The sequence below is a fragment of the Lynx canadensis genome, chromosome A1 (genome assembly GCF_007474595.2).
Source record: "Lynx canadensis isolate LIC74 chromosome A1, mLynCan4.pri.v2, whole genome shotgun sequence".
Taxonomy (NCBI): Eukaryota; Metazoa; Chordata; class Mammalia; order Carnivora; family Felidae; genus Lynx; species Lynx canadensis.
In genome coordinates this window covers 51644950-51663461 of record NC_044303.2, presented here as the reverse complement: position 1 = coordinate 51663461, position 18512 = coordinate 51644950, and the positions used below count along the sequence as shown (strand labels likewise).

Below are 18512 nucleotides of genomic sequence, written 5' to 3'. Positions count from 1 at the left end.
CTCTCTGTACCAAATATTAATGATTCTATGATTCGACTAAGGAGAGGAAACATGGGTTCTTATTTCTGTTCCCCCAGGACGGCCCTGGCAAGTCATTTGGCCTTTCTAAGTTCAGTTTCCACATTTGCAAAATGAAGAAATTGGACAAGCTTCTTTCCAGCCCTGAAAGATCGTCAGCTCTACTTGGCCAAAGTCTACTTGCCCATGCCCCATTCCCACCTAAAGTAGGCTTTATTTCTATTCGGTTTGATTGATCAAGGCAATAATCCAAAAGAGATAAAACACAAATTGCAAAGTTGCCAATTCTGAGTGACAAAAGCAAAAAATAATCTAGTTGCTCAGAATTTCCATAATGCTTTATTATATTTTCATACAGTGTTTAGCCATTAATCAACACAAGTCATAGTTGCAAACATAAAAGACCCAGAAATGAAGAAAATCATCATTGACAAATTTTACCTTAAAAAGTCAAAAGCAGAAAAAATAACATTTAAAAATTATGGTTATTTAAAAATAACCTGGTTGGCTCAGTTGGCTGTGCCCGACTTTGGCTGAGGTCATGACCTCGTGGTTGATTAGTTCAAGCCCCACATCAGGCTTGCTGCTGTCAGCACACAGCCCGCTTCAGATCCTCTGTCTCCCTGTCTCTGCCCCTACCCCTCCCTTGCACTCTCTCAAAAAAGAAAAAAAAATGTGGGTGAATGATCCCGTAGGTGACTGAGCAAGGCACATGCATTTCGGTCACAGGTTTGTATAACATAATGCTCAAATCAGAGAAAGATGCCACAACGTGGATTGAGCCCTACTTCTTGGGTCCTCATCTCCTCCCTGTCCTACTCACCCTGGCTCACCTGGAGCTGTGAGGATGGCAGTTATTCTCCCGCCTGACACCCAGGGACCACTATTCTGACACTCTCATACATCCCTCCTCATTACAATTAGGAAATTCATTCAACCCTACCTGAGCATGCGTTGTGCATGCCAATGTTTCACATAATCTTCAAGCAAATGAGTGACTGGACTCTTTCTCCCTCATCCCTATCCCCTCTCTGGCCTCTGCTCTCTGCCTTGTTTTGCTCCAGTCCCACTGACCTCTCTTTCCTCCTCACACACGGTGGATGCCTCTATGTGTTCTCTGCTCCCTCCCCTTTCTCCCCCTAGGACTCCAATTGCACCACTCAAGGGTCAGTCCAGCTCCATCTCTACCTGCGCCCCTAGCCCTACTTCCTCTCATGCCTCAGCTTTCCCCATACGTGGGGCTTTATCTTATGTGTGTGGGACTCCCTCAAGCTTCAACCTGGTATTCTCCGAACAAGTCCCCCTCGCCTCATTCAAATTTCAACCAGATTAGAGGTGATAACATTGAGCAGTGACTGAACCTTAACTTTTGGTAAGGAAGTAACTTAGGGAATTTCAAAATAAAACTTTATTCAGATAGTAATACATAGCGGGAATGATATCTCCAAAAATTAATAAGTTTTTCAGTGAAGATATAATGGAATCATACTTTAACAAAGATACTGAGTGCTTAATATGTCCTAGAGATAAAAAGATGTAAAAGATATATTTGTGTGCTCAAAAAGTATACTCACAATGGCATGGCTGCTGCAATAGAGGCATGATTTAAGTGGGAGAAAACGGAAAGCGGGGTGCTCTTCTGTCCTAGCTCTATCACGGTACTTACTGGAAGATATTAAAATTGTGTGCTTATGTCCCTGTTTTTCCCTCTAGCTGTAGACTACTGAGGAACCAAACTATGTCTTTGACATCTTTGCTATCTCCAGCACCTAGAAAAATGCTGTACCATGCATATTGTAGTCAGTCAGTAAGTGTTGCCTTGAATTATCAGTTCTACCTAGGGCAGGGGGAATATTCATGAGTGTATTTGCAGAGAAGGTAACATCTGAGCTATATCTTAAAGGTGAGTTGGTCTTTTCTATGAAGATAAAGAAATAGAATAACATTTGTAAAGTCATGGGAGATATGAAATAATAAGAGTAATAATAACAGTTAACATATAATATGCCAAGAGCTATGCTAAGAACCTAAATGTATTGTCATTTTATTGTTACATCAACAAAATGATGTAGGTACAGTTTTTGCAAATTAGGAAAGTGAGGATGCGGTGGCTAAAAAATATGTCCAAGGTGAGTGGGTGAGTGTTGAACTGGGATATGAATCTCAGGGACTCCCATGATTCTCTGACTCCAAAGCCTGTGAACTAGATAACACTATCTATCTACTCTTTCAGAATTGAGCCAGCTCAAGTATCCCCAGCAATCCAGTACCTAAAATCACTATTTGTCTCACTACCCCTGAGGGTGGACATCAATCCATCTCTTCTCCTCTTGTGCCTCTACCATTTTCATGACACAACTGTGTGTCTCGTCTGCTCTGAGTCTAGCTCATCTTTGCTTCTCTCTGTTATTGCTTCTCTATTTCTACTGCTTTCCACTGATCTCTTCTCTTGCCTCACATTCATGTTCTCCATGAGAGCCCCTCCTTGTGTTAGAGAACCATCTACAATCATCATTTGTTGGTTTGGACTCTGTAGCATCCAACTCCTGTTAACACTCTAAGAATCTCCTTTCTAGGGTATCTCCTACTGTATAGAAAAGGGCATGGAACCCACATCCTACACAGTAACCAAGAGCCAGTGCTCCCTCTCCCTGCCCAGCCTGGCTGTGGAGCAAGCATGTCACTCAGCCTAGGACAGTCACACAAGTATAGGGACAGCTGGAGACCAGCCCAACAAAGGAGCAGGAGTGGAGGCAGCAGGCTGAATACTCTACTCTTCTTGCATAGCTTTTGCTGTGCTCCCCACTGCAGACCACCTTGGTTCCCACCTCTTTTCTAAGCCAGGTCCTCCGAGTCCCTCTAGATATCTGAGCCACAGACATCTTTCCAGTAAATAGTCTGTTAAGGTTAAATTAGCCAGAATCATTTTCTATTGCTTGCAAACAGGAATCCAACCAGGACTCAGACACCATGTAGTTTTGGCTCTCAAATCTGAGCTGTCTTTGGCTAAAGCTCTTACATCTGCTGTCTTTGGCTACAGCTCCTATCCATAATATAATCCCTTGAAGCCAGTGTGTCAAGGCCACATAACTGAAAACATGGCTGCTCTGTCAAAGGAGCCACCTGTGGCCTCTGTGTTCAGGAAGGAGCTGGGAGCTGTCACTTGGACTCTGATGGATCCTAAAGCAATCCTCTGGGAGAGATCACATCAGGTTTACGTGCTGAGCAAACTGAGTCAGTGACCAGTGGGAAACTGTAGATGTATGCAAGAAAAGAGACAAGGGTGGAGCAAGGGCTCTGAGGAAACAGGAGTGAGATAGAGGGACTGGTCTTGGAAAATCAGAGGAGTCTCCTTGCCCCTGAGATTGCAAATGTAGGTATGTTTATCGAATGAAAAGTACTTGAAGGAGTTCTTGTAAATAGAGTCTACTTCCTCTGTGAGGTAAGAGCCAAGGTCATCTGGTGACCCTGAGTACGGGGAGTTGTGGGGTGGATTGGAAGAGAGGGTTGAAAGCTTGGAAAACCCACAATGAGAACCGGGAGAGGGGACCTACTGGGGACTGACAGAAGGACACTGAGCGGCACTGAAGCAACTGTTTGTATCCATACTCGTTGATAGAAATTACCCACTCCATGGGCACTATTTGAACAAAGACCCTGACAAAGGAGAACAACAAGCTTACCCTGAAACTTTTTCGGTGCAAAACCAGGGACTTGGCAAAATCTAACAAATTTCACAAAACAGAAAAACCTTTAACCTAGCTTCTCAATTTTGCAATTTTGCAGCTTTGGGACTTTTCAGAGTGAACCCCCTTGCCGGCGTGGAAGATGGTAATTATTAGACTAAAAAAAAAAAGTTTGGAACAGCAGAAATTTTTTCTTAAGGAATCTGGATTCTGTCTTATTCAGTTCTTTTTGAGGTCGAAAAGTTGGTCCATTTTGTATACAAAAAGGAATTTAAAAAATTTAAACAAGAGGCTTTAAGGGTCTTTATAGAAAGATTAAGTAGTGATAGCCATATTGGCAAATTTGTTCAAAGTGGCCATTATTATTATTGGAGAAAAATGTAAGCACCAAAATGATCCCTGCTGAAATTTAGTTAGACAGTAAAAAGCTCATCTCCAAAATCTGAAGGATAACACAGCTTGGGTGTGGTTATGTTTGATGATTCAGCACACTGAATTAAATCTTAAAATGCCCTGCCTGCTGGTTCTGATAAGCTAATGAACTGATACATAAATTGCAGACTGTGTTTTGGATTGCTAGTTAGATTCATGAAATAAAGATGTGCTTCTGACATGTTATAAGAAAATGAACAATCGCTCTGGATCAGTTGGCATGTCCTAAAAGAAGACAGCATCTGGATAAAATTCAACATGTAATTTTAGCTTTTGTCACATTTTGAATAAAAGTAGTTGGCTGAAAAACTACCTATTTAAATTATTGAAAGCTGGTGATTACAAATAAGCGTCCTGGCTGATAATTAGAGTGGCAGTAGAAATTATTCTGAGTATGAAGAGCTTGGAAAGGATTCCAGAAGTCGTTTTCCCTTAAATCGAGTGGCACAGACAAAAGCAGTTTGCTCTTCAAAAAACGAGTATTCTTAAACTATTGCATTCATTGATGGAGGCTGCACAGACGTGGGTTAATTTACTTAACATTTCAATGGTTTGGGGTTTTCAAACTGTAGCAAAGATGAAGCAAAATAGAGATTAAAATTCATCATTATTCTCTTGTTTTTTCAAACACGAAAGCATCACATCCTTAAAGGACAATTCCCAGCACACAGGTTTTTATTTGAGACACGATAAAGAAACAAAACGACAAACTCTCTTTTTGAAACCTATGATTCAAAACAGCCACTAGAGGACAGTCAAACCACTGGGATGTTGCAAGGCAAGCCCATAGATCAGTAGCTTCAAAAGAAAAGATTTTAAACGCAGTTGATTGTTTAGAGAGAGACAGGGGCAGAGAGACAGAACAAAATACCTTCTTGATCACATTAATGTAACGTTAATGAGAAACAACAGTAAAAATGTGGCACAAGACTGCCAAGATTTTTACTGGCACACATTTCCATAACAGTGTGATGACAAGCAGTGCCTTCTGCCCCATGCCTTGGGGACAAGAGTTGTAGGATGGTGATTCAGCACATATGATGTAATGAGGTCAATTCTCCAACACACTCTGCTGTCAAACACTGCCTCCAAAACAGCAGAAGATCAAGGATACTTACTACCCAAAACACAAATCGCTGGCATCTGCCTAATGGAACACTCGCAGGTAAGCTACATGGTAGGTCATTCACCGTGTGTGTGTTTTTAATATAAGTCATGTTGTTTTAGATTCCAATGCTGGAATTATTACTTTAAAAAAAAAAATTCCCATGGCTCTACTTAACCCACGCTATTTGTGGGAGGTGAAGAAGAGATGACTCACAAGATTGCTAAAACCTCGTGAAAATGCAGATAAAATGGTGACAGACACTGAAGCACTCAGCTCTTATTCTCTAAAAATCTTCCCAAAAAGAGAATTGGGATAGGAGTGAGGAAAGCACGAAGAAAAATTAATCCTATGCATTATGTAGATTCCCAGACCTTAAAGCTAAAAGGTGTTTTAAGGTCCTTGGCATCTGATATTTTCCATTATTTCCACTCTATAATTTTTCTCTTAGCCATTTTAAAGTAGAAGAATGTGTATACTGTGATGTCACATTCAAGAAGCTTTCCAAATCAGCTACTGCTGAATTACCCATGGAAATGTGGCTATAGATTCAGTCTGCAATTGTCAAAGGGAACTAAAGAATCTTGGAGGCATAAGAGAAATGAATATAGACAGAAGTCAGGGTCAACACATTTTGATTTCCTGAAGCAGAGCTGGGCCAACCAGTATGGAGATTTCCTTGAACATCACCCTGGTTCCTTGGAGGAAAAGGCTCTAGGTACTTTGAGCTGACACAAAGGGAAATAACTACATCCTTGTTCCTTCAGAGTGAGAGACTAATCCTAACTTGTCTACAGTAAAAGGGAGCACGTGTGATACGTAGGTCTCAGATACTTAGACCTCCGACCATTTGTCTGAAATATAGCTGTGATTAATTTATTGAACAATTTGGCTTACATTTTTGTAGGTAATACTTATTTTTCATACGAATGCACTGAAAAACAAGTCATTTAGCCTAACATAAGACATCTTATAATGGGTCTTCTGACCACGTTTTATTCAAATCTCCCTTCTAATGATTTATGTGTTCCTGGGTTTGCCTTTCCATCTCATGAGCCAGATTCACACAGGGGCAGTAGAATCAGGCATGCCTTAAATATTTGGCTACTTGGGTTCACTGGAGTGATTCTACTTACCACGAGAGACGGGAATTTGAATTAGTGATTTCTAAGATTCCTGAACAGCCTTCATACACTGCAGTGGTTTTGAGCACCAAATTTATATATCCGGCTCCACTGCACACCTAGCCTATAACTAGGTAAATTTCAGGACAGATTGTAAAATAAATTAGGCATATACAAAGGTAAATGGTCGGACCTAAAGTGCCTGCAAGTTCGACATTTTTAAGCCTAGTTCAAATATACAGGTTCCTCTCTGAAACCTCCCCAGTCTCACCAGGAGAGAGGTGTACCGTACAGTTCCTAACTATCTTTCAGATAGCCCTGTCTGTCTTATATTATAGTTGCTGTCCATTCCTAAAAAGCAGGGTTGTGTCTCACACATCACTCAATTGTCCAGATTGTCTTGTACATCTGTAATTCAATAAATGTTGACGGGATGAAAGAGATAGCAAGGTAGAAGGTAAAAGAGATGCGACTCACCCAACACATCTCCCTGGGCACTTCCCTTTTAAGGCAATCGAATCTTCCATCCAGAGGCAAGGCCCAGGGCTTCCAGAGATGGCTCTCCACTTTGTTCCCAGGTGTCAGTGCTGCCTCAGGCCATGCCTTCCAGACACAGGAGCTGGTTAGCCTCCTTTGTGAAGGATAGTCAACCTTGAGGTTCTTGAACTGCTGGGCAAGCTTAATTGATATACCTCAAAAGGATGTATTGACTGGGTAGTGTCTCACATAGCATTTCTCACATTGGAGTTGCTCTGTACAAGAGGAAGGAAAGAATGATTATGTGGAAAGACATTAAGCTCTAGTTTCCTGAATATCAACAGAATTTTCAAAATCAAATCTGCCAGACTGCTAGTGTAGGCCACTTGTTGTTCTGCTCTGAGCCCTTCCTGTCCCTTCCATCCTCACACCCAGTGATGCCATTTGAATGAGTCACAAAGCTCGTATAAAGGTTGACTGTTTTGGGAAGAAGTTGGGCTCTTTGTTCTTTAATCTGGTTTGGAGCTGTTTCTACTTATTCACTCCAGGCTCTGCTCTTCTCCCTAAACCTCCTCCAGGTATTGGTGTTTGTGAAATTGTTTGTTCTTTCATTATTTTTAACATGTGCTCCACCAGAAGCCCATAGTACTCCTGCACCAGGAGCTAATGCTGATAGGCAGAGGGTTAAGCTGGTATAACTAAAAGAAAAGAAAAATAATTAAGCCTGAAGCCAATGCAAATACTGAAATAAAATTCTGCATGTTTATTTTTTTTCACAGTTGGGAGAAAAATCTCAAAATTTATTGGGCTCAACTGTTTAACAAAACAGCATTAAAATGTAAAATTAAGTGTGTGTGTGTTCATGTATTAAGTATGATTTTTCCTCCCCCATCCCTCCTTTCTTTTTCAATTTTTCATTTGTTCATTCATTCTTTCATGGTAACACATGTAAGCAGATAAAACAAGGGGGATTTTCTTCTTTTGAAGATATGAAAAATGAGAGAAATGGGAAGGGGTCAAATATCCTGCAAAAATGGCAAAAATGTGACTGAATTGTCTTCAGTGGATACTATAATATTCCTAATTGTTTTGTCATGGAAACATTTAATATATTGGCAGTGTCACAATTCTGGCATATCAACCATATGTTTTTAATCTTCAATATAATTTCATACGTTTGATTTCATTTCCTTAACTCTGTATGTCAAAATGTAATGGTTTCCCAATAGTAAGATTCTTTGCGAACTTTGTATATACCCTTTATGGTAGCCATATTTTAACTTAACATTTTAGTTAGTCATTTGATTAATAGAAGCAGACACTCCCTCATGGCATCTGTGCCAGCAATGAGTTAGTTGTTCACCAAATGATTTTTCCTTTCTTTCCAACTACACTTCTTGGTGTCAAGGTATGGCCACTTTTCCAATTGGATGTAGCCTTGCAACTGGGTGTTGGTAAATGGGATATGAATAGAATGAACAGTATATGAATAGTCATACACTACTTCCAAGCCTCATGTACACTTTCTCTCTTTTTTCCCACTGCACCCATTGAATGGAGAAGTCTAAGGATCAAGAAAAGGATCTGAATGTGGAGAAATGGGAACCCTCTTGCACTATTGGTTGGAATGCAAACTGGTGCAGCCACTCTGGAAAATAATAGGGAGGTTCCTCAGAAAGTTAAAAATAGAACTACCCTACAACCCAGCAATTGAACTACTAGGTATTTACCCAAATGATACAAAAATACAGATTGGAAGGGGTACATGCACCTGGATGTTTATAGCAGCAGCATCAACAATAGCCAAACAATGGAAAGAGCCCAAATGTCCACTGACTGATGAATGGATACAGAAGATATGGTGTATATATGGAATATTATATATATGGAATATTATATATATGGAATATATATATGGAATAATCCATATATATATGGAATATTATTCAGCCATCAAAAAGAATGAAACTTTGCCATTTGCAATGATGTAGTTGGAGCTAGAGTGTATCATGTTAAGCAAAATAAGCCAGTCAGAGAAAGACAAATACTATATGATTTCACTCATATGTGGAATTTAAGAAATAAAAACAGATGAACATATGGAAAGGGGGAAAAAGAAAGAGGGAAACAAACCATAAGAGACTTTTAACCATAGAGAACAAACTGAGGGTTGATGGAGGGTCAGTGGGTGGGGCATGGGCTAAATGCATGATGGACATTAAAGAGGGCACTTGTCATGTTGAGCACTGGGTGCTATATGTAAGTGATGAATCACTAAATTCTACTCCTGAAAACAATATCACACTGTATGTTAACTAATTAGAATTTAAATAAAAATTTAAAGAAAGAAAAGAAAAGGATCTAAAGCCTACATTGCTATTTGGAGGACACCTGCCTGGTAAAGCCAGCCAGCCAGGCTAAGGTTGTAATATGAGTGACAAATTTTTATTTTGGATTTTCAATCCAAATTCTCAACTTTAAAATTTTGGCATTCTGCGTTGTAACAGTTGGCCTGTCCCCACTAATACAACAGTCTGAGAAAATTGATGAAAGATCTTCATGGATGTGAGCTGGAATGGGAAAATCAAGCTACTGGGAATTGGTGTGAATACAGAGACTTTCTGTTTTCTCTCTCTCTGTGTCATTCACTCATGAAGCACCAGACTAACAAGATAGCCAAGGCAACGATACTGTGAATATTTAATTCAAAAAACATTTAGTAAGCAAAATTATGTGCCAGAAACCAACACGGTCTTCTTTTAGTTAACCACTAGATGGGAGTGGCAAATGGTTCTTATGAAAAGGGTAGAGAGCCAGAAAACAACACAGCTCAATAAGACAATTAACTACAGGCTTCCATAGGGAGAAATAAACCAGGCATGAAGAAATGGGGGAGAAAGGGAAGAGGACACCAGAAGAAGGTAGGAAGCAGAGCTTAGAGAGATTCCTTGAAGTATTCCAAGGATTTTCAGGGGAATCTGAGGTCCTGCCCAGCGATGGGGAGGAAACAGAAACAAGCACCAATCTTGGATCTGATGCCTTCAGCCTTCTATTCACCCTTCCCCATCTTCTCTAATCTTTCCTCATAAATCTTATTTTCTATCCATGTAATTATCATTGCATTCCCTTTTCTCTCTTTTAAAACAGATAGGCTGTTTCTTGGCTTTATATAGGCAATTTCCATTTAGTCTCCCAAACTGTATTCAAGATAAAAGACTAACCAGAAGAAGCACCTCTCCATATTTTCCCAGGCCATGTTCCACAGTTATACCTCATGGCACTCTCCAGGTATCTGGTGGGAATCTTGAAGGGACTGCCACACCAATCAAGCAATAGCAATTCCTGCACCCCTTCCTGCAATGGTGAAGCACAGACCACCATATAGAGCCCTGGATTTCTATGCAATACTTTTGGTAGGATATGAAAAAAAACAAATCCTGCCTTAATTGTTGTGATTCTCTGTAGTTGGCTGCCACTGAGCAAGGTTGAGCAATCTATTTCTCTGAAGGGAACACCCATTTTTCTGGGAAAATTTAGGCACATTCCTTCCTAGAAGAGAAGGGAAAGACTAAGTGGCCTTTGGCAGAATTTTAAGACCTGTCTAAAAAAATGACATTTCACAATGATGACATGGTGTGGCAGGGAAAATCTTGATTTGACATTGCCCATTGTCTCCAAGAGTCACAATACTTTTGCACATAAATTATTTTGCCCAAAGATGCTTATTTTGGTAATAGCCTCACTTGTAGAGCCAGGTAAATCAGCCTGTTCAAGGCTTCCCAGGGAATACTGTAGGCTTAGAACTGGTGCTTTTGTTCAGGAAATAACTAGACAGAGGCTGGAATCGTAATGTTATCCCTTTTGAGTCAAAGGGCCTTGAGCAGGCCAGATAATTCTGCCCTCAGCATCTTTATCTGTGAAATGGCAGTAGGGCGCTGGACCTTGACCCCTTCCCCTTAACTCCTGTGATTCTTCTCATTCTCCCCTGGAGGTCAAGGTGGGTTCTCTTTGTGTCCATCCTCACCCTCAGTGGAGAGGGGTCTTTCAGCACAATATTCAGAACTTTCCTGACCTCCCAATCTGAAGTAAATATTCAGTTCTCCACCACATTGCTCTGGTTTATTTTCTCCATAGATTCATCATAACCTGAAATTATCTTTTTTTTAAGCTTATTTCTTTATTTAAGCTTATTTATTTCTTTATTTCTTTATTTCTTTATTTCTTTATTCATTTATTTGAGAGAGAGCAAGAGAGAGCACACGCATGTGGGGGAGGGGCACAGAGAAGCTCTTCACTCCCCATCAAGCCCCACACAGGGCTGATTTCACAACCCTGAGATCATGATCTGAGCTGAAATTAAGAGTCAGACGCTTAACAGACTGAGCCACCCAGGCACCCCTGAAATTATCTTTTTAAAATAATTTGCTGGTTCACTCACTAAGCCTTTGCACTCCCTCATCCATGCACACACATTAGACCATAAACCCCATGTCTGTTTGTTTACCACCATATAGTACAGTACCTAGCACACAACAGTCATTTCATTAAGTGAGTAAGTCCAAGATGCACTATGTGAACTGATCGAGATTAGCTTCTGTTGGACTTTATGGATGCTTCCCAAGAATGGGGGATACAATGCAAAGAGAACTCATCAGTGTAGGTCAAAGTAGTACAATGATATAGTCAGCACTGAAGGAGAGGGCAGAGAATGATGTGGGAATGAGGAGGAGACCAAGGGAAGAAGGAACTCCATGAGCTCCTGCTGAGAACAAAGTTGGCAGTGACTGGAAGACAAGTAAGGGGAGCAGTACAGAAACATCTGCACTTTCCTCTGAACTCCAAGGATATTTCTAGTAGATGTGAGTAACCTGGAGTCATTCTCACTGGACCTCTAGCCATTTAGATTCTAATGACGTGTTTGTTATAACTGTGATATTTTTTCGTAGTGCTGTTGTAAGGCTTAAAGTGGGCTAATGTATGTAACATCACAGTGTCTCTGTATCCTGTATCCAGTGTATCATGGTACCCTGATACAGAGTAAACATTGGCCTCAACTCCTTCAATCCCTTCTTTCCAAGGCATCTTCAGCATTTTTTTCTCTCTCCTCATTAGTCCCCATCAATATTCAGGCATGCACTCATAGCTCCTATCTTTTGAATAATCCCTTTGCCCCTGCATCTATCTCTATTTGTCTCTGTTTCTCTGTGTCTCCCTCAAAACTAAGCTTCTGGAGAAAAACAAAAACAAAAACAAACAAACAAACAAAAACTCACCCCACCCTATCACCAATTGACCTACCCAATTTGGTTATGGAAACTGCTCTCACAAAAGGCATAACTCACTTGTCAAAAACGAAGAGCCATTCAGATCCCTTCTCTCCTACTTCTTCACAGCATTCAACATTCTTGAGCACTTGCTTCTTAAATCCCGTTCTCCTGTATTTTTACATTTTTTTTTATTTTTTATTTTAGTTGGGGGAGGGACAGAGGGATAGAGAAAGAGAGAGACGGGGGAGGGGGGTGGAATCAAGCAGGCTCCAAGCTCAGCATGGAGCCCGACATGGGGCTCGATCCCATGACCCTGGGATCATGACCTAAGCCGAAATCAAGAGTTAGATGCCCAACTGACTGAGCCACCCAGGAGACCCTGGATTTTTTGATGCCACCGTCACCAGTTTCCTCTCCTACCAGTCTGGCCACTCCTTCTCACTCCCCATTGTTGCCTTTTCCTCTTCCACCTGATTTTTAAATGTTGAAATTCCTCAACAAGGCTGAAGGTCAGTTTTTGAACTTCTTCTCTGTCTTCATTCTTTAAGTATCCTCATCTGTTCCTATGCTTTAAATCTATCTGTATTACACCTCTCAAATTAATAGCCTCCAGATTTATATCTCAGCTCCAGATCTGTGTATCCAAATGTCTACTTGACATGTCCACTTGGATATCATACAGACATCACAAACTTAACGTGTCTAAAACATAACTCTTGCTCTCCCCTCACCCCGGCCCCAACCAACACACTCCTATTCCAATCTTCTTCTTCTTGGCAAATGACACCTCCATTCATCCAGAAAATAGCAAGCCTCTCCCTCAACTGCTGTGGCCAATCCATTACTAAGTCCTGCCAGTCTTCTCTCTAGATTAACTTTTGATTCTCTTTCTTTTCATCTCCATTTCCTTCACTCTGTTTTTTCCTTCTTTTCATCTCTCACCTGAAATGTTTTTTTCTTCCAATTTGCACAATTCCAATTCATTCTTAGAATTCGTATTATATCGTAGAATAATTTAAAAATTAAATTTGATTATATCACTCCTCAGCAAATAGAAATACATTTGTCTTTCCATGGCCCATTCAGAATAATCTAGCCTCTGCTGCTTCTAAATCTTCATCTCATCTTAGTTTCTTATCCCTTGCCATGCCCTAAGCATATGGTCTTTTCCTACCCTTCCTGTTTGCCAAGATTTTTCCTACCCCTGTACCTATGCACAACCTGTTTCCTCTAGATGGGCTATTTTCCCCATCCCCTTCACCTGCTACTCCTTGTAACTCTTCAGGTTTTCATTCAAATACTCCCTGATCCACCAACCTAAATTAGACCCTCCCCCATTTTTTCCTGAACTCTGTTCTTTTCTTTCATACCATCTAACACAATTTGTAATTATATACCTGTACATGTGATTATCTGTAATATATATCTATAATTATATAAAGCACATATTTAATATGTACATGATATATTGTATATAATAATATATAATATATATATATCTGGTATATATATAAATATATATAACATGCAGATACACAGATAGACAGAGATATGTCTATAAATTATATAGCTGTGCATGTGATTATTTCCCCAACTAGACAGCAGGAATTATACATGTTTTCCTTGCTATTGTATATCCCACCCCAGCACAGTGCCTGTCACAGTATGCATACAATAAATATGTTACATGAAAGAATATCATTACTTAGTAGTAGTAACACAAATATTTATATAGTATAGACCTAAATCCCTTTTCTGAGTCCCTTATAGTCAGAGGTGTTTGGGAATTCAGAAATGCTCTGATTTTTGTGCACATATCACATTATGGAACACTCCTGGCAGGCTCTAGGGCAGCATGTGTAGTCAAACATTAATATTTCCACCGTTCAATGTACAAATATTTATAATAAGTAGAACTAGTTAAAACTCTAAATAGCTACATCAGGTCAGCTCTAATAATATCATCAATGAAGTTGTAAAAACAAAGTCTGAGTTTTCAGAAGAGTTTGGATTTGGGGAATTGCCCATGAAAGACTGAGGAACTATCTTTGCCATGATATCTGGGTTTCATAGGAAGTACCCACAGAAGAGCTCACTTTCGCCATGTGAAAAAGCACTTGACATTTACTCAGACTGACCCAAAATAAATTCAAACCATTCATGAGGAAATAACTGACTCCGAATGGACTCCAATAACACAGACTTTCCACCATGAAATTCATTGTCACTGACATAACCATCTCCTGGGAGCACTTGAAACTCTACATTTTGCAATAGATTTGGGAGAAAAAGATAATTATAAGGAATCTTGTCCAAAGCCAGGGTCACTGCTGCCCAAGATGTATTTAACGATAAAAGTTCTGCCTCACCTGTCCTTGCCCCTGCTGCCACTCATGACTTAACAGGACTTCTCTGCTAATAACTTTCCTGAAACTTCCAAGTGTGTTTGTGCTTATATTACAAATGCTTTCACCTTTAAATTCAGTACAAAATTACAGGTTATTGGTTATTCTTTGTAAAGGTTATTTTACTCCAAATTAGTTTGTCTATAAAAGAATTAAGAATTTATGAAAGGTGCGCCTGGGTGGCTCAGTTGATTAAGCGTCTGACTTCGGCTCAGATCATCATCTCACAGTTTGTGAGTTCAAGCCCCACATCAAGGCTCCATGCTGAAAGTGTGGAGCCTACTTGGGATTCTCTCTCATTCTTTTTCTCTCTGCCCCTTCCCCACTTGCACTTTCTCTCACTCTCAAAAAATAAATTCTTGGGGCGCCTGGGTGGCGCAGTCGGTTAAGCGTCCGACTTCAGCCAGGTCACGATCTCGCGGTCCGTGAGTTCGAGCCCCGCGTCGGGCTCTGGGCTGATGGCTCAGAGCCTGGAGCCTGTTTCCGATTCTGTGTCTCCCTCTCTCTCTGCCCCTCCCCCGTTCATGCTCTGTCTCTCTCTGTCCCAAAAATAAATAAATGTTGAAAAAAAAAATTAAAAAAAAAAAAAAATTCTAAAAAAAAATTAAAAAAAGATTTTATGAAAAATTTCTATCAAAACTTAACAACAAACTCATCATTAAAAAGGTCTTATTTAGGGGGGCACCTGCATGGCTCAGTCAGTTAAGCGTCCAACTTCAGCTCAGGTCATGATCTCATGGTTTGTGAGTTCAAGCCCTGTGAGTTCAAGCCCCACATCAGACTCTGTGCAGAGAGCTCAGAGCCTGGAGCCTGCTTCAGTTCTGTGTCTCATTTTCTCTCTGCCCCTCCCCCCAGTTGTGCTCTGTCTCTCAAAAATAAATAAATGTTAAAAAAAAAACCTTTTTTTTTTTTTAAAAAAAAGGTCCTATTTAAGAGGAAAAATTCAAGGTGCTTATATTCTGTCAAAAATATGTCTAGGTGCTTGGTGTCCTCTTTTATCTTTCACCACCAGCCTAGGGTGGGGGTAAGTCCTATTCTAAAACAAATACCATGCAAGTTTTTGGATGAGAAATTGAATTTTAAAACACTTGATACATTATTATAACTTTACTTTTAAAAAATGGAAAAATCATTCTCACTTTTGTACTACTGGCGTGAAACTTTGACAAATAAAGGTATTCATGAGAGCTATTATAACAAAATAAATAGAAAAATAAACAACTTTTCAGGCATTATTAGCTTACTTTAAGCACCATAAAAATGTAAAAGAACATTAAAATTTGGTCAAATATTCATAGGGGAACAAGAAGCATATCATCAATAACTGGGGTTCCCAGTTAAAATAAGAAAATATTTTATAAGCATCTTTTACTTGATGCCAAAATGTCCATTTTAAAATGTGTTCACTAAGTAGACATGGTAATATCACATCTTTTATATAAACTGTCATATGTATAATTTTCCAAAAGGCAACTTTCCAATATGGTAGCATTATTTTTCTTCATTTGCTGTCCATATTTGTAGTTGTAAAACACATGGAAGATGCAACTTAAATATAATTCTAATTTTATCTGAATTCAGAGCCACAAAGATTGTCTCAGAGCTGATGGCTACCAAAAGAGACATCCTAAAATGAGGCAAAAAGCCATTGGCGACATTTTATTCACGCTTAAAGCAGTAGAGACACAGAATTTTGGAGAAACAGGACTTAGGCCCCTCTTAAATTAGGACAAGGGGTAAACATGAAAATGCAGTTGAAGTCATTAAAAAAATTTTTTTTCTTAAACAGTTTTTTGACTTGGATAAAAGAGACATAACATAAAATTTCTACTTTAACCACGTTTAAGTTTACAGTGCTATAGCTTCAGGACGTTCACATTGTTGTGTAACCCTCACCACCGTCCATCTGCAGAACTTGTTCGTCTTCCTAAACTGACACTCTGTACTCATTAAACACCAGCTCCCCAATCGCCACACCTCCAGCCCTTGACAACCACCATTCTACTTTCTGTCTCTATGAATCGGACTATCCTAGGTACTTTGCCTAAGTGAAATCATACAACGTCTGTCCTTTTATGACTGGCTTATTTCACTTAGCATAATGTCCTCAAGGTTCACCCATGTTGTAGAATGTGTCAGAGTTTCCTTTTTAAGGCTGAATAACATTCCACGTTTGTATAGATCACATTTGTTCCTTCATTCATCTGTTGATGGACATTTGCGTTACTTCTGCCTTTTGGCCATTGTGAATTATGCCACCTAAGCTCTTTTTTTAAAACACATAAAATATGGGCTAGAAAAATTTCCCAACAAGATAAAACCGACACTCTTTCTTTAAGAGAAGTCCATTTAGTCAGGGAAGAAACTCCACTTTTTTCAGTGATACTACAATTACCTTTCAAAAGTTAAGCATTGTTTCAGTAGATGAAAAGTAAACGGTCCTCTTAACTACCTTCCCTCTAAATCACGAAGCTCAGTTTTAGAACTTATGTAATATACAGATTGTAAGAAAACACTCTCCTGTTGTTATCAGATTTGTGCCATTGAAAAGTGGCAAGCATTGGCCAAATTCACTAAGTTAGTAACAAGAACAGAGAATAAATCCTCGTCTCCTAATTTTCCAAGGAGTTAAATTTACCACTCTGTGAATACATGTAAGCTTCAGAATCACAACAGTCCAAATACTAGGTAGATTCTAGGATGAATTTAGGCCTATCTTTAGGCCACCACATAAGGAGGTTTATCATGAAGACTTCTCCTTATGGTCTATTATAATGAAGTTTTGGAAGACAAACTCCCCAAAATTTCTCATAAAAGGTATAATATGGAAGACACCTTACAGATTATCTTGGGCAATCCCTCATTTTACATCAGGCCAAGAAGCAGTACTTTTCTATCCTTGCCAGTTGCTTTAAATCATTTTAGGAATAAAGAGAGACGAATTAGTAACATGCTGTGTGTTACGAATGTCTTCCTTTTATGTCTAAAAGTAAGATTCTAGCATAATTTGATGGTTTTCAAGGCAGCATACTAGTGTTTTAATTTCACATTTTCAGGCTGCAGAGCTGGAGTATCATGAATTTGTGTTTCCTTGAAAGAATCCAAACCTTTCATCTCAGAGACTGCTATTAAAGTGGATGTGTTTGTCAAAGGCCAGATCTGTTGATAGCTCTCCTGATTGAATGCTTCTTGGAGATGAACTTTTCAAATGGGAGGATCATCACACAGCTCAGTAATACATACAATTACCTTCCCACAAATCTAGCGCTGTTTCTTAGATGAAAATTATACTGCCTTTCTCACATTCGCCTTTCCTCCTAATCACTGTCTTAAGGTTGCCACTCAATGCGATTTCATCGTGAAGGAATAGAGGAATAACTTTGGGGTTTCATATTAAAAAGAAATCATAATAAAAACTCCACTGTTGCTACTAAATTTGTGCCACTCAAAGGTGACAGCCTTGTCATCTGTTTAAAAATTTTGTGCTCAGTCTCTCAAACAATGTCACATAAAAAGTCAGCTACAGGGAAAAAAATTCATTTCCCTTTTTGTCGAATAAAGGATTCAATCACTGCAGTGAAAGCTGAACAGCAATTTCTTGCTTTAAAGGGGAGAAAGTTCATGGGGCGCCTGGGTGGCGCAGTCGGTTAAGCGTCCGACTTCAGCCAGGTCACGATCTCGCGGTCTGTGAGTTCGAGCCCCGCATCGGGCTCTGGGCTGATGGCTCAGAGCCTGGAGCCTGTTTCTGATTCTGTGTCTCCCTCTCTCTCTGCCCCTCCCCCGTTCATGCTCTGTCTCTCTCTGTCCCAAAAATAAAATAAACGTTGAAAAAAAAAATTTAAAAAAAATAAAGGGGAGAAAGTTCTCTCTTTACAATTCTAAACTTAAAAAACCAATAAATTAGGAAAATTATTATCTATAATTGCAAACAAATTCTTTTTTCCATATATGGTTTCATTGAGCCTATATGTTACCTTCAGGATCAGGAAAATTATTAC

The 18512-nt window shown here is 39.5% G+C and overlaps 1 protein-coding gene across 1 annotated transcript in view; it reads right to left on the bottom strand.

Annotated features, from left to right (window-relative positions):
• The window catches only part of SCEL (sciellin), a 174314-nt gene that overhangs the window by 155639 nt on the left and 163 nt on the right, over positions 1-18512 (bottom strand). The window contains exon 2 of the mRNA XM_032592327.1: positions 6843-7117. Coding sequence (XP_032448218.1) covers positions 6843-6892 — 50 coding nt within the window. The 5' untranslated portion in view covers positions 6893-7117. The remainder of the gene's footprint in view (positions 1-6842; positions 7118-18512) is intronic.